Consider the following 14796-nt stretch of genomic DNA (forward strand, 5'->3'; position numbering starts at 1 on the left):
GGCGGGGGTCCCGGCTCTGCCTCAGCCGCGCTGCTCTGCCAGCCCCGCCCCGCGGCATCGCCCTCTTCTAAAGCCTTTTTCTTGGGCTTCCTCCCCTTCCTTGGCCTCCTTCCCGCCTGCTGACATTCGCTGTTGTTGCTTTTCCCTCAGGTTTAGTGTGAGTGGGGCGAGGAGGGGGCACAGCAGAGAGGAAAGGTAAGGCCTGGAGGTGCCGGGCATCCCTGGAGCTGTGAAACACCCCCCAGCAGCATGTCCGGCCCTGTCTGCTTCCCAGAATTGCTTTTGGAAAGCCAGCCGTGCCTGCAGAGTCGCCTGCTGGGGCTGAAATCAGGCAGATGGAAGCGAGCCTGTGTCTGAGCGCCTTGCCCCGGCGCCTGCCAGACGATGCTGGCTGCTCTGTGAGCTGGTGGCTGGGATACAGACCTCTCCAGGCCGCGTCGGGTCACTCCCTCTCATTTTTCACAAAGTATGAAGCTCACGGAGAATCACAGCATGAAATAAAAACCTCTGGTGTATTTTAACCCACATCCGAGGAGGCTGAATCTTGTGTTTGTAACGTCGGCACAAACAGGAGCGGGGCTCTGTCCCCGTTAGCTCGGAATCCCATCCCTTTCCAGGACAGTTTTGATCAGCCTGCTCTAATTGTGACTCCCACGTGGAGGGACAGAGCTGGGGAATCAACCAGGGACGACTCATTACCGTCCTTTTGGATTCTTCTAGAAGGTTTTAAACCATAACATCACGTTTGTGTTATCCCAACACCTGAAAGGAACAGTCATTTAACAAGGAGATCTGAATTACGCCCTCACTGGTGGTCGTTCTTCTCAGCACTAAAAATTGGTGAGCAATGAATTTGTACTTGCTTCTTTATAGGATTTGAGGGGGGCTGTTTCAGAGGAGCAGGACACACTCGGTTTTCACTTTCCTTAAACTTTAAACGTTTAACTCCCATGGGCAGATGTAGCTTTTCACATTTGTCAGCTGCTGAGCTTGGAGACTTCCCCATCCCTTCAGTGAAGAGTTGGTGGAGAAAACATCTAGATTTTCCAGAGGGGTTCTTCAGGCTGTGGTCTGGTGTTGCCAGAGCACCACAGTCATGTTTTGCAGCACAGTGGCAGAGTTTTTGTGAGTACATGCTCATGTGAGCCTTGGCATGTGCTTTGTTTTGGCTTTAGCCTTTTTTGGTATTCATCTTTATATTTCAGGCATTTTTGCAGCTGGGTGTGTCGTCTCTATGTGACATATGGAATTGTTAGGTGGCAACTTGGGGCCTTGTTCCTTGCTGAAAACCTCAAGGGCTTTAGGATAAATTAATTGATTTGTGGAGGGGAAGGAGGATGCCACAAACCCATGCAGGGACTCTGCAAGCACAGTGCCATTCATACAACTGAGGAGAGCCAAGAACCCGCCGAGTTTGATGTTTACACTCTTGCTCCCCCTTGTAGTCTAAATAGCTGGAAAATTCCAGGAGGAGGAAGAGTGGAGGGACGATTCCTATCACTCTCCTTTGAGGGCCGGGTGCTGCAGGGTCCCCGCGTGCTGTTCCCTGGGGCAGCCGTGCTGTCCTGAGGTGACGCTGTTTAACTTCAGTTACCTCAACCATGCTGGTGTGATCCGGCTCCCCGTGGAGAGCAGAGCCTAAACTCTGAGGAGAAATAAGCACTTTTTTGGAGACAGAGCATAACTAGGTATGTTTTCTGATATTTGTTTTTTTTTTCCTTGTTAACTATCTACATTAAATACAAATTAAGTTTATTATGTTAAATGACTGTTGCTTGGTAACTATAATTATAAAAGGTGTTTTTTCCTGAGTTCAGAATTACTTTAGAGATGTCCTTAGTGCTTGAGTGGATCTTAAAAATTAAATTGATGACTCCATCAATTAATGCAATAAGCAGAATGGGAGCAGCTTGGGTAGGGGAACATGCCAAACCTGGGAAGGCCTAGGCAGGAGTTTATGAACAGGCTTGATCCTTAGGTTTTAGTGGGTAACTGACAACCAAAAGCCAAAATAAACTTTAATTGTATCCATAAACTAAGCAGGTTGAGAAACTGGGGAAGATTTTCCCTTTGGCTGCTGAGTGTGCTGCCCTGGAGTAGGGTGAGGGCAGTGGGAGTTCAGCCTGTTGCTTTTCACAAACTTCCTTCTTAAATATGCTGGCTACACTGTTAGACCCCAGCTCATCAAAAATGTCTCTGCAGTGCTAATTAAAATTTGGCTGGCTCTCTGAAAGCAGCCTGTTCTTCCAGAAGAATCAGCTAATCCAACAGGAGAGATCTGACCCTGCTGAAGAGGGAAAAAAAGGTTGTTTTGTTTCCTTTGATGTTTTCTGTCCTACTGTGCTTGGCTGTGTTCACTCAGGAGGAGTTTGATGTGACCAGTGGGTCCTCCTGAGACACCCCCGTGGAGCGGATCTTTTTCCAGTGGTTTTGCTCCCTGAAATGATTCACCCCGTGGGCAGATCACAGTTGTGCACCTGTGGGGGGCACAAGGCTGCACAGGTTCATTGTCAGAACAGTGCCCAAGTGCTGTTGGCTTAGAAAACCATGAGCAACAACCTTCAAAGGGGGTTTGAAGCAATAGAGGAGACTCAGAGGGTGTAAAACCAGGAGGTGTGAGCAGTTGGCAGGAGCTCCTTGCTTCCTAAATGCCTTCAAAATGTTAACCTGAAATCAGGACTTGACAGTAAAATAAAAATCTGATTATTTGAGGTGAGGGGCAGCCAAGTGGTGTATTGGGAGGCAGGTTGCAAAGAGCAGCTCTCTGAGGAGTTATAAAGTTATTAGAATGATTTATTATTACTGTAAGGAGAATTATAAAGTTTTCAGAAGGGAAAGGCTGGCAACCAAATGAGTGTCTGCAAGAGGTGGTGTGCCCTCTTCTCATCATCCAGGGCCGAAAGGTGACAGGTCCTGAGATTATTGGGACAATTCCTTAAATGACCCCAGCCGACATTTGCAGCACAGCTGAGGTTTCCTGCCTGTAACAGTTCTTAAGGTCATATCCCACTGCCTGTAGATGTACAGATAATCCTTCTCTCATCCCTGGAGAATGAAATGCTCCAGGTGACTTGGTGGAGCCAACAAAAATCTTTTAGTCTTTCTTTCCTCCTGCTGTTTTCCAGCAGCACCTCCTCAGGAGCAGGGAGCACCCGCTCCAAGGTGCGGGCTCTTGGGAAGGGATGAGCAGCCAAGGGTCTGGCAAAGGATGGTCTGGTACCCCAGTTTGGTACTATTTTCTCCAGTTTTCTTGTAAAGGGAGTTCAGGAAGTGGCTGAGAGCCACCGGGCAAAGTTCAGAGACAAAAAAGTGCAATTCTTAGCCCAAAGGTGATCTCATAAAGATAACAAACCCCAGTGTTTATCTGCCTTTGGGAAGCTGGCTGGACAAAACCCTGCAGTCTGCTCCCTGTGTGTTGCATGCATGTAGTGACTTTGCTTGTGGTGATTTGTCTATTAGAGAAACTGGATGGCTTCTACGGTGAGCCTGGGTAAAGATACATTGTTGGAAGATGGAATGCCACCTGCAAAAAAGCCCAGGTAACTTGAATGATACTCCAGTGAATTTCTTCTAACGAGCTTTTACTGTAACCTTGCATTGTTCCTCAAGAGCCCGACGCTTGGCACCCAGCCCCAGCGTCCTTCCAGTTGCTGCTCCCTAACTGGTATTTTCCTGCAGTGTGTGGAACAAAAAAGGCCTTAAAACATCCAAAAGGTACTGGATTGCTGGGGTTTTTCTAACCCCTGAGCCAGGATGCTTGTTTGCATGGAAGTTTTTTCCATGGTTTTAGCTCAGCTCCACATGTAGGAGTGGGACCTTGGGTGCGGTGATTGTGCTTCTTTGCTTGAGTTGGACACCAGTTCCCAGGAGGATGGGCACTTATTCCAATTAATACCATTTTGCTGCATGTAAAGGCTAAATAATTCCACTCTGGAGTCTCCCCATCCTAAGAAGTAGGCTGTCCTGCAGTTCTCCAAGTGGGGAGCCAAGCAGGACACTAACTGGTGACAATCAGGGCTGGAGCTATGGCTGCTGCTGCACAGGCTCCAAAATTAAGGCATTGTGGCCTGCAAACCAGCAGCTCATTCATCAAGGCAGTTGCCTTCCACTAACCTGATTTATTTACAAGTTATGGAGGGCAGGAGTTCCTGTGAGGGATCCCTGCTCTGAGGGTTCCAGTGAGTGTGGGAGGAGCAGAAAAGAGGCTAGGAGATCATTTTTCCCTTGCTCAGGGTATCAGGGTAGAAACAAGTGTGTTTATCAGCGTGGGAACAGAATGCCTTCTTCAGAGCTGTCACACAGGGCTTTAAGACTTGGGTATTTGATGTTCTTTTGTATTTCAGTCCCTAGGTTTCTGGTTGTGTTTTTGGACTAGCTCATTAGCACAAATATTAATTTATTCCATGTGGGTGAGGCTTGCACCCCCAAAATTAAAACCCACTAACCTACTCAAGAAAACTCATCTGTTTTTGTAGGCAGGAGCTGGGGGAGGCAAAGCTGCATCTGTGTGGTGGTGGTTTCCTTTCCCCTTCTGGTTAAATATCACATGTTTGCAGATCAAAAACATTCCTACCTCCCTGGGCTGCTGCTTCCATCCTCCAGGAGCCTGCAGCTGGTTGAGAAAAGCAGCTTGACCCCAGGCAAGACATGGTGGGGAGAAGCACATCTAACAAATTAATAATTTCAAAGCAGAGTGCAGGTGTCAGTAAGGAAAATAAGGAAGAAGGGAGGAGGAGAAAGGAGAATGTAGCCCCACAGCTCTTTCATGAGACCCTTTGGGTTGTCTGGCCTTCCCAAAGATTGGCCTGGAACCTCCCACTGATGCTGCAGGGGTGACAAGGAAGGAATTCCTGGGGCAGCAGTGTTTCATGGAGGGGTCTGGAAGGGTCTCTCCAGGGCAGCACTGGGAGGAAGGCATCCCACCCTTCTCTTTATGCTGGGATAACTGGCCCTGCTGGCTTCAGTCCTGTTTGGCACCTTTACACCACTGCACCTCGGTGCCTAATGTGTGTGCAGCCATGGGTGACATCCCACACTGTTCCCCCCACCCTGCCTCTGTTTCCAGCCTTTCTGCCAGCTTCCAGGTAACTACCATGAACAATACCTCCCTTATTCCAAACTTGAATTGGATTAATTCAGCTTCAGAAGCATTCCAAGGGGGGGGTATTGGCTTCCACAGTAACAGGCTCGGTAACAAACACAGTTGCCAAATGTGTAGTAACAACCTACCTTGTAACTGGGAATTTGAGATGGTGATCCATGGAGCTGGACTGTCCTCAGGACACTGAGCTGTTCCCCTCATCCTCTGGTTATCAGAGGACCCTAATGGACACATTGATTCAAAATTTAGGCAGAAGGTACCTTTGTACTCAGACTGCCCGTTCTACCAGCCAAGAAGTCCTTCCCTCTGTGATGGGCTCCTTTCTCCTCTTGCAGGAAGCTGTTGCCAAGCCTCAAAACCAAGAAGCCCCAGGAACTTGTGCTGGTGATCGGGACGGGAATCAGCGCAGCGGTTGCTCCCCAGGTCCCAGCACTGAAGTCTTGGAAGGGGTTAATCCAGGCCCTCCTGGACGCTGCTATTGACTTTGATCTCCTGGAAGATGAAGAGAGCAAACGTTTTCAAAAGTGTCTCCATGAAGACAAGAACTTGGTTCATGTTGCCCATGACCTTATCCAGAAGCTGTCTCCGGTGAGTGTCCTTGTAGTAAATATTCCATACCCAGCCCTGAGCAGAGGATTGTACTTTTGGAAATATCCCAAATGTGGTTCTCCAACATGCCCCCCTGTCTCCAACGGTTCCTCTGGCTACAAGGAACCACCAGTGCAGTTACTGTGCTGGGTTCCTGAATCATAACTTAGCCCTGAACACCAGATTCTGGGGTATTTCACTCAGAGTGTGCTGGGAGGGCAGAACCCACCAAAGCCTTGTGGAGATCTTCCAACAATACATGGGGACTCAACGCACAAGGCGCTAAAAGAAGCCAAGCTCTGACCTTTCCTCTCTGCCCTCTCAGCGCACAAGCAACGTCCGTTCCACCTTTTTCAAAGACTGTTTGTACGAGGTGTTTGATGACCTGGAATCAAAGATGGAAGATTCTGGGAAGCAGCTGCTCCAGTCTGTGCTTCACTTGATGGAAAATGGGGCACTGGTGCTAACCACAAACTTTGATAACCTGCTGGAACTGTACGCAGCACATCAGGGGAAGCATCTGGAGTCTCTTGACCTGACGGATGAAAAGAAGGTAAATTATGATTATTTTATTTCTCAGGGCTGAGCTGGGACAATGCAGGACAGTGGCTCTCATGCCTGTGTAAGGGGATTGTACTCTTTATTTGATATTAAACAAGCTCCGAGCAGAGGCTCTGAGCATTTGGGGCAGCAGTCAGAGGAATGAAGACAAACGCTCGTTTCCAGCCTGCTGTGCTTGCTAGCTGACATCCACTGCTCAGGAGGAGCCCTTAAGCTTGATATTTCTTTGATCTCTGTCCTTGAAACTCCTGCCTTAGCCTTACTGACATACCACAGGCCCCAGTTCCACATCAGGTTTGTGTTGACACTGACACAGAAGTTCCATGCAAGGCACAAAGATGACCTGTCTATTTTTACAGTTTGCTGCCGAGCAATTTTGTGCCTTCCCAGGGCCTCGAGGCTTCCTCCTCACCCTGTGTCCTCTTCCTGAAAGGGCTGGATGGCTCCTACTGGGTTGCTCCATGTGCTCAAGCTTGTTCTGCTGCATTTGGAGCTGGGAGTTTCCCCACTCCTGCCCCAGGTCTGCAGTCGGGAAAAAAATCAGACTGTGACACCCCAGCTCTTTGCCACTGGTGGGTCTTGTCCTTCGGTCTGCTTGTTAAACACACACCACGTGTAGGTGCTGACCAGAACTTGGTCTCTTTCCATTCCGACTCATTTCTGCGCTTCACGTTTCCTGTGTGACCTCTTAATCTGTGTGGCTGGAAGTACTTACCCTGTTCCAAATCAGCATTCTAATTATTGCAAGCTTAAACGAGCTGAGGTCTGCAGGAGTAAACTGAGAGCCTCACAAGTGGCTGAATGAAGGTCAAGTGCTGAGCTCCCTCAGAGCTTCTCAGACCCTGGAGAGGCAAAGAAATAAAACTTTGTAGGCTAAGAAATATGCTGATGTAGTATTTATAGAGCTTTTCCCTGTTTTCTGCTGACTCCATTGTACTGAGTTGGTCTCTTCCTCTAAACATTGACCCAAACAAGCTCCATAGCCTGTAATGTAGAGGGTGATGGATTCAAGACCTCTTCAGACATGAGAAGGAAGCTGCTTCTTTGAAAGGTTGCCCCCAAACTGGTATTTTTTAACATCTAAGCTTTCTGGAGGGGTTTTGGTTTTGTGCAGGTGCTGGAGTGGGCACAGGAGAAGAGGAAGCTGAGTGTCCTGCACATCCACGGCGTGTACACCAACCCCAGCGGCATCGTGCTGCACCCGGCTGGCTACCAGAACGTGCTGCGCAACACCGAGGTCATGGTGAGGCAGCTGCCCCTGCCCAGGCAGGCCTGGGCTCTGCATTGTTCATCTCCCATGTTCATCTCCATCACAGCTGACTGGCTGAGATAAAGACCAGGCTTCACACGGGGTGGTGGGACAGTCCCTAATTTTGTGGGATAGGAGGGATGGATTCTCCAGCCCTCTAAGCTGCCAAAACACCTCATAGAATCATTAAGATTCTATGGACAAGATCATCTACATCCAGCCATAAGTCCACCACCATTCCCACTAAACTATGTCCCCCAAGTGTTATGTCTACACATTTTTTTAACACCTCCAGGGATGGTGAGTTCACCACTTCCCAGGGCAGCCTGTTGCAAGGCCTAACCACTCTTTCTGTAAATAAATTGTTCCTAAAATCCAACCTAAACCTCCCCTGGTGCAACTTGAGGCCATTTCCTCTTGTCTTCTTCCCACACTTGAGTTGAGGACAGTTAAACGGGGGCAGAGTCTCCCCAGTGATCAGGCATATTCTGTATCTTGTATCTTGTGGAGATAAAACCTTGACGAAGAACATCTTTCCCTTTTTTAAAGCGAGAGATTCAGAAGTTGTATGAGAATAAGTCATTCCTGTTCTTGGGCTGTGGTTGGACTGTTGATGACACCACGTTTCAGGCCCTGTTTTTAGAGGCTGTGAAGCACAAGTCAGACCTGGAGCACTTCATGCTGGTGAGGAGGGGAGACGTGGACGAGTTCAAGAAGCTCCGGGAGAACATGCTGGACAAAGGGATTAAAGTCATTTCCTATGGAGACGAATATGCTGACCTGCCCGAGTACTTTGAGAGGCTGGCGAGTGAGATCACCACGCGGGGCCCCGCAGGTACAGGGGGGACACGGGCTGCACAGGGTGATCTGATGTGCCCTCTGTCCCCAGTCACCTCAGGGATCCCCTCACACTGTTTGTTACAGTCACTGTGAGTTTTGGAGTGTGGACAGGGTTAATAGCCCCAGTTCTCTGGGCTGTATTAATCTTTAAGCTTTTTTTGTTTCCCCAAAAAAATTGTCTGCAAGTGCAGCTGGATTTGGGGGCTGTTTGGATGAAATCCCTGTATGTTCTGATGGTTTAAGCAGCTCTCTCACATGCCAACATCATGTGCAGCTACCATTGTTTTATTCCCTGTGTAGTGAAAGGGCATTTCAGTCTTGTTGACCTTCATGTTCCTCAGCCTGAGCTAAACCTTTAATGTTCATGAGACCTCACTAATAAATCATAAAAATGGGGGAGAGAAGCAGGTTTGCTCATCAGAGCCTTCCCAGAACACCTGTCCCCCCATCCTTCCTCTCTCCTAGGTGTGCCCAAGGAAGGACAGCAGCTGAATGGCTCCACTGGCGAGATGAAAGGTGAGACCCTCCCCAGCTGAGAGGTTTCACCCTTTCCAGCCCCTCCACGAGCCGCCAGGAGCTCCGTGGATTCCCCGGCAGGTTTGCAGAGCCTTTCCGTTCCCCCAGGAGGCAGCACTTGAGCACCGGCCTCTTCCAAGAGCTGTGCCCATACCAGGGGAACTCCTAGAGCTCCCACCCCAGGGCAGAGCCGACGCTTCCAGCCGTGGGGACACCTCAGGCACCAGCTGGAGCCTCCTCAGATGAACAGACAGACAGATAAGAAGGCTGGTTTGATGTTGGATTGCCTTGTTCCATGCACCCGGGGAGCATGGTCACCCTGGGGGAGCTGCAGCCTCTAATTTCATACTTAGTGCTTTTGTATTCTGTACTTTCCATTAAAAAAAACTTGAAACTTGAGCTTTCTTTTTTTTAACTTAAAGCTCTAGTTTTCTAGTCCTGTCTTTCTACTTTTGTATGTCACAGCTTGGATTAAAGGCCTGTTCACTCCACCTTGGGCTGGTGTGTGATTTACACACCCTCTACATGGGGGCAGGAGCTTGTCAACCCTCCCCCAAAAAAAGAGGAAACACATCCTGGCTGGAGACAAGTTATTTATACACAGAGAACAAATTATGAAGTTTATTTTATATAAATTATGTCTCTTAGCAGACAGCATTTGATTTATTGCACTAGAGCACATCTGCAATACAGAGCTACAAGACACCAGAGAGAGGTTTGTATTACTCAGTGTAGCACTTCCAGAGGCACTCGAGGGGTTGGAGAAAGGGTGCAGGAAAGCAGCAAGAAGCAACCATCATCTTCCAGTATTTTCTTTCTTTTTCTTCCTCCTTTTTACTAGCAAAGAAGAGGAGACAGGGCCATGATTAGGGACCAAGGTGCTGCAGCTCTCCAGCTCTGCTCCAGGTACCCTGCTCCAGTGTCCCAGCGCCGACAGAAACAAGGACCTTAAGGCAATTTAGCATCTCCCCTCCCAGCCCATTTTTGGTTTATCAGCTTCGGTGGAGCTGCCACCAGCAGTGACATGAGCAGCCACATCTCACTCGCTCCTGCTCACCTCTTGACACAAAAGTCTCCCTAAGCTGGTCTTAAAAGATAAATCAAAAGCAGCTCAAAAAAATCACCTTCCAACTCCCCAAAAAGCCCAGCAGGTCCTTGCGTGGCCCCTGCTCCGTGCAGCACCAAGAATACAAAGCTCTGGGTTCAGCCTTCCCACGAGGGAGCCTGTGTCACTTCCAACAGAAGGAAGGAACCCAGGGGGAGGGTACAAGAGCTTTTCTCAAAAAAAAGAAACAAAAAACCCCACCCCTCACACCAGTGTCCCTTCCTTCTGTCCTGCACTACACGGGAAAGACTAAAGCATGTTCTTCTCGGCCATCTGCAAACAGCAATTTGGTGGATGTGGTTTCCTCTTCAGGCCTTCATGAGCGCTGCAACCACGGCCTTGGCGTTAAGGCTTCGCAGATCACAGTAGGTTTGTCCAGTACCAACAAAAACAATGGGCTTGCTCGTGATGTAGGTCATGGAGATGGCAGCTCCCACCTGTCGAGGACAAGAAACATCCCTTAAACTTGCAAATCCAGCTCAGAGGAACGTGTGGAAAAAAAGCTCATCAGGTACAGATTAGGAGGTGATCTGATAAAGAGCAGGCCCATGGAGAAGGATGTTGGAGTCCTGGTAGACAATAAGTTCTCCATGAGACAAGAATGTGTCCCTGTGACCAAAAAGGCCAATGGTATCTTGGGGTGCATTAAGAGGAGTCTCCAGCCGATCAAGGGAGGTTCTCCTCCCCCTCTACTCAGCCCTGGTGAGACCTCACTTGGAATGTTGTGTCCAGTTCTGGGCTCCCCAGTTCAAGAGGGACAGGGATCTACTGGAGAGAGTCCAACAGAGGCTGCAAGGATGATGAAGGGACTGGAACATCTGTCATATGAGGAAAGGCTGAGAGACCTGGGGCTGTTCAGTCTGGAGAGAAGACTAAGTGGGGATCTAATGAATGCCTACAAATACATGAGGGCATCAAGAATGCAGAAACAACCTCTTGTCACCTGTGCCCTGTGACAGGATGAGGTGCAATGGATTCAAACTCAAACACAGAAATTTCCACCTCAACATGAGGAAGAACTTCTTTCCTGTGAGGGTGACAGAGCCAGGGGACAGGCTGCCCTGAGAGGTTGTGGAGTCTCCTTCTCTGGAGACTTTCAAGACCTGTCTGGATGCCTTTCTGAGTGATCTTAGTTTTGGGCCTGCTCTGGCAGGGGGTTGGACTCAACCTTCCTTCAGAGGTCCCTTCCAACCTCTGACATTCTGTGGGTCTGATTCTATTCAGCTTCCTCCAGGTTTTCCTGATCCCTACTTTCCCCATGAAAATCCAACTGCTAAATATTAAATGGCTTAAGTGCAAGAGAAAAGTGGAGGACAGCATGGAAGCACCTTGCATTGGAGAATTCTTGTCTCTCCCACTCCAGACACCAGCAGGAAGCTCCAGACTGAGCTGTCCCAAAGGCCTCCTTACCTTGTCATCGATGGTGTCGAACTTGGTGAGGACGATCCCGTCGATGAGCCGCGGCGTCTGGGCCATGGAGTGATCAGCCAGGGCCTTGTTGAACTTGACCTGAGGGAGAGAACAGATCCAGGATGGTCCCAATGGAAATGTTTTTCCCCCAACTCCCGCCCTCAACCCTTCAGGAAAAGATGCTCACCAGCTGATCCACAGCCTCGTTCCCCACCAGCGCTTCCCCAACGAACAGGACCAGGTCAGGAGCATTGACAGCAATGAGTTTGGCCAAGGCCGTCATCAGGGGCGCGTTGTCCTGCATGCGACCCGCCGTGTCCACCAGCACCACGTCGAAGCCCTGGTTCCGAGCTGGGAAGATGAGGAGACAACAGTCAGTGGGACGTTCCTCCATCCATGTCCCCCACCAGCAGTCTTCCCACCAACCATAGGAGATGGCCTCCATGGCGATGCCGGCGGCGTCCTTGCCATAGCCCTTCTCGTAGAGCTGCACCATGGTCCTCCCGCCGTGGCTCTCCGGGGGGTGCAGCGCGTTGAGGCGACGCGTGTGGGTGCGGAGCTGCTCCACCGCCCCCGCCCGGAAGGTGTCACAGGCCGCGATGAGGACACTGAAACCATTCTCGATAAGCCAGAACGAGATCTGGAGGTGGCCAGAGATCAAATAAGCCCTGTTAGCAGCCTCAGTCCGACTGCAGCGCTGCTCCTGGACAGCCAGGACGGTGCCTACCTTGGCCAGGTTGGTGGACTTCCCGACACCGTTGACGCCGCAGAAGGTCACCACGTAGGGCCGGCGGTGGCGCTGGGCGTCCATGACATCGCGCAGGACGTCAACGCGGCGCTGGGGCTGCAGGATCTGCACCAGAGCCTCCTGCAGGGCCTGCTTCACTGTTGAGGTCACCGCTGGGAAGGAGGAGATGGAGAGAACCCATCACGCCTGGGGAACACTCCTGAGCCCCACAGCACAGGGAAGAAGCCACACGGCTACTTACTGGTGAATGTTCCCATCACCTTCCCTTCCAGTTTCTTGGCCACGGACTCGCAGAGCTGGACTGCGATCTCTGCTGCCACGTTTTTAGCTTTAAGAGAGAAGAGAAAGGTCAGCCAGCACTGCCACCGAGGTTACGTGTGGTTCCTGTGGGCAAGAACAGCCCAAACCATGGGTGCTGTCCCACACCAGGACCTGCTGGGAACCACCTCAACACTAGCCCACTCACAGCAAATCCAGACCTACCGATCAAGTGATCCTTCATCTTCTCCAGCACCGGGTCCATGTCCTCCCTGGTCAAGCTCTTGGAGCCCACCAGACCTTTCAGCATGCCAAACATGCCCCCCAGGCCACCCTTCTTCGCACTATGGAGAAGCAGAAGAGCTACCTCAGGGTTCAAGGAGTGAGAAGATGCAAGAAGAGCCCACCACAAACACTAATTTGCCCCTGCTATGTTACTGGTTAGACTAGAAGAAAAGTTGCACATGAGAAATCAAGCAGTGGGGGCTGCAGGAGCCTCTACCTGGGTTTTGAAGGGTTCTGAAGAACCTTCTCCTCTTCAGCTTCATCCTCGCTCTCATACTCAAGGTCATAGAGGCGGCCGGGCTCCCGATTTCGATCCCCCAGGGCCTGCAAGGAAAAAAGACATACCCTGAGGATCAGCAACCACTGACCCTCCTCTCCCCCTGCCCACAGTGAATGTTAGCAGCTCCATGGGGGATCTGTGGTTTGACCCCCCAACTCGCTCTAGCTGCAGCCAGCACTGTTGGAGAGACCTTTTTGGCCAGAGATTTTGGGGCTGGATGCTTCCCTCCCCATGTCTCGCTCCTCCTCAGCCAGCTGTGGAGACTGGGCTGGGTTTGCAACACCCAGCTGAGCCCTCAACACCCCCAGCTGCTCCTCACTCTGTCAGGGTCAAACTCCTCGGCAGGACAGGCCTCGGTGCTCCCGTTGGTAGCGGGGTTGCTGTAATCCAGCACTTTGGCATTAGAGTTCCCCAGGTCCCACACTCGGGGCTTCTTGCCCTTCTCCTTCTGTGCCTCAGGCTTTGGGGACTTGCTGGAATGAAAAGCAGAGACAGGTTTTGCTGGGGGCAGTGAAGCTGCAGTGATTACTTCCTTGGAAATGGTGAGAATTAAGAGCCTAGATTACCCAAAAAAGCAGAAATTAAGGCTAAATTTGGCAGGTTCAGTCTGGAGTTAATCTCTACTTTCACCCTGTGTCAGATGGCTTCACCTTATCCAGGTGGTGATGTGCTGCTGCTCACAGTGAGGAAGCCTCAGCAAGGAGAAGTCTGGACCTCTCCAGGGATTTCTGGGTCTTCCTGAGAAGGGCTCAGGCTCAGTTACCCCCCAGGGCCCCCAGTATGTCCTCTCCCAGTCTTTCCAGCAAGCAGAAAAATTAGGAAAAAGGAAATAAATACCAGGAAAGCAAGGTCTGACTTCCCCAAGGGAAGGAGAGACTCTGCTGTGGCTGAGGGACACCAGGTTTGAAGCATGGCTAGACTGAGCGTGCCGTGCTTCCCCACCTGGACTTCTCTCCTGCTTTGATGTGTCTCCTGAAGAATTCCTCTCGGTTCTTCTGCAGGATCTCATCCTTGGTCAGCTCCTCCCTGTCCCCAGCTGGGGAGGGCTGCTGCTTCTCACCCACCGACGCTTTCCCGGACGCTGCGACACCTTGGACAGGCCTCGGCGCTCCCGTTGGTAGCGGGGTTGCTGTAATCCAGCACTTTGGCATTAGAGTTCCCCAGGTCCCACACTCGGGGCTTCTTGCCCTTCTCCTTCTGTGCCTCAGGCTTTGGGGACTTGCTGGAATGAAAAGCAGAGACAGGTTTTGCTGGGGGCAGTGAAGCTGCAGGGATTACTTCCTTGGAAATGGTGAGAATTAAGAGCCTAGATTACCCAAAAAAGCAGAAATTAAGGCTAAATTTGGCAGGTTCAGTCTGGAGTTAATCTCTACTTTCACCCTGTGTCAGATGGCTTCACCTTATCCAGGTGGTGATGTGCTGCTGCTCACAGTGAGGAAGCCTCAGCAAGGAGAAGTCTGGACCTCTCCAGGGATTTCTGGGTCTTCCTGAGAAGGGCTCAGGCTCAGTTACCCCCCAGGGCCCCCAGTATGTCCTCTCCCAGTCTTTCCAGCAAGCAGAAAAATTAGGAAAAAGGAAATAAATACCAGGAAAGCAAGGTCTGACTTCCCCAAGGGAAGGAGAGACTCTGCTGTGGCTGAGGGACACCAGGTTTGAAGCATGGCTAGACTGAGCGTGCCGTGCTTCCCCACCTGGACTTCTCTCCTGCTTTGATGTGTCTCCTGAAGAATTCCTCTCGGTTCTTCTGCAGGATCTCATCCTTGGTCAGCTCCTCCCTGTCCCCAGCTGGGGAGGGCTGCTGCTTCTCACCCACCGACGCTTTCCCGGACGCTGCGACAGCTTCAGCTCCTGAGGG

The 14796-nt window shown here is 50.7% G+C and overlaps 3 protein-coding genes across 3 annotated transcripts in view; 2 read left to right on the plus strand and 1 right to left on the minus strand.

Moving 5' to 3' along the window:
- The window catches only part of LOC104398058 (cryptochrome-1-like), a gene marked incomplete at its 5' end in the record, with an annotated part of 3903 nt that extends 3742 nt beyond the window's left edge, over window positions 1–161 (plus strand). The window contains one exon of the mRNA XM_010008103.1: window positions 151–161. Coding sequence (XP_010006405.1) covers window positions 151–161 — 11 coding nt within the window. The remainder of the gene's footprint in view (window positions 1–150) is intronic.
- A 3302-nt stretch (window positions 162–3463) lies between these two features.
- Window positions 3464–8875, plus strand: FAM118B (family with sequence similarity 118, member B). Its single transcript, XM_010008105.1, has 6 exons — window positions 3464–3539; window positions 5437–5689; window positions 6015–6242; window positions 7365–7493; window positions 8049–8334; window positions 8805–8875. The coding sequence occupies exons 1-6, from the start codon at window positions 3469–3471 to the stop codon at window positions 8873–8875; spliced, it is 1038 nt and encodes a 345-aa protein (XP_010006407.1). The 5' UTR covers window positions 3464–3468.
- Window positions 8876–10268: 1393 nt separating this feature from the next.
- The window catches only part of SRPR (signal recognition particle receptor (docking protein)), a 6498-nt gene continuing 1970 nt past the window's right edge, over window positions 10269–14796 (minus strand). Inside the window, exons 4-13 of the mRNA XM_010008106.1 lie at window positions 14633–14789; window positions 13261–13414; window positions 12879–12985; window positions 12602–12720; window positions 12360–12446; window positions 12098–12270; window positions 11797–12010; window positions 11558–11721; window positions 11371–11469; window positions 10269–10397 (exon numbers count right to left, since the gene is read on the minus strand). Coding sequence (XP_010006408.1) covers window positions 10269–10397; window positions 11371–11469; window positions 11558–11721; window positions 11797–12010; window positions 12098–12270; window positions 12360–12446; window positions 12602–12720; window positions 12879–12985; window positions 13261–13414; window positions 14633–14789 — 1403 coding nt within the window. The remainder of the gene's footprint in view (window positions 10398–11370; window positions 11470–11557; window positions 11722–11796; window positions 12011–12097; window positions 12271–12359; window positions 12447–12601; window positions 12721–12878; window positions 12986–13260; window positions 13415–14632; window positions 14790–14796) is intronic.

This window comes from Chaetura pelagica, unplaced genomic scaffold, assembly GCF_000747805.2.
Source record: "Chaetura pelagica isolate M959 unplaced genomic scaffold, ChaPel_1.0 scaffold32, whole genome shotgun sequence".
Taxonomy (NCBI): Eukaryota; Metazoa; Chordata; class Aves; order Apodiformes; family Apodidae; genus Chaetura; species Chaetura pelagica.

Bases quoted from the DNA above. Each gene is read 5' to 3' on its own strand.
- FAM118B (XM_010008105.1), top strand. From the start codon at position 3,469: ATGGCTTCTACGGTGAGCCTGGGTAAAGATACATTGTTGGAAGATGGA. The intron at 3,540-5,436 runs GTAACTTGAATG...CTCCTCTTGCAG, and splicing joins CCACCTGCAAAAAAGCCCAG to GAAGCTGTTGCCAAGCCTCA. The intron at 8,335-8,804 runs GTACAGGGGGGA...CCTCTCTCCTAG, and splicing joins CACCACGCGGGGCCCCGCAG to GTGTGCCCAAGGAAGGACAG.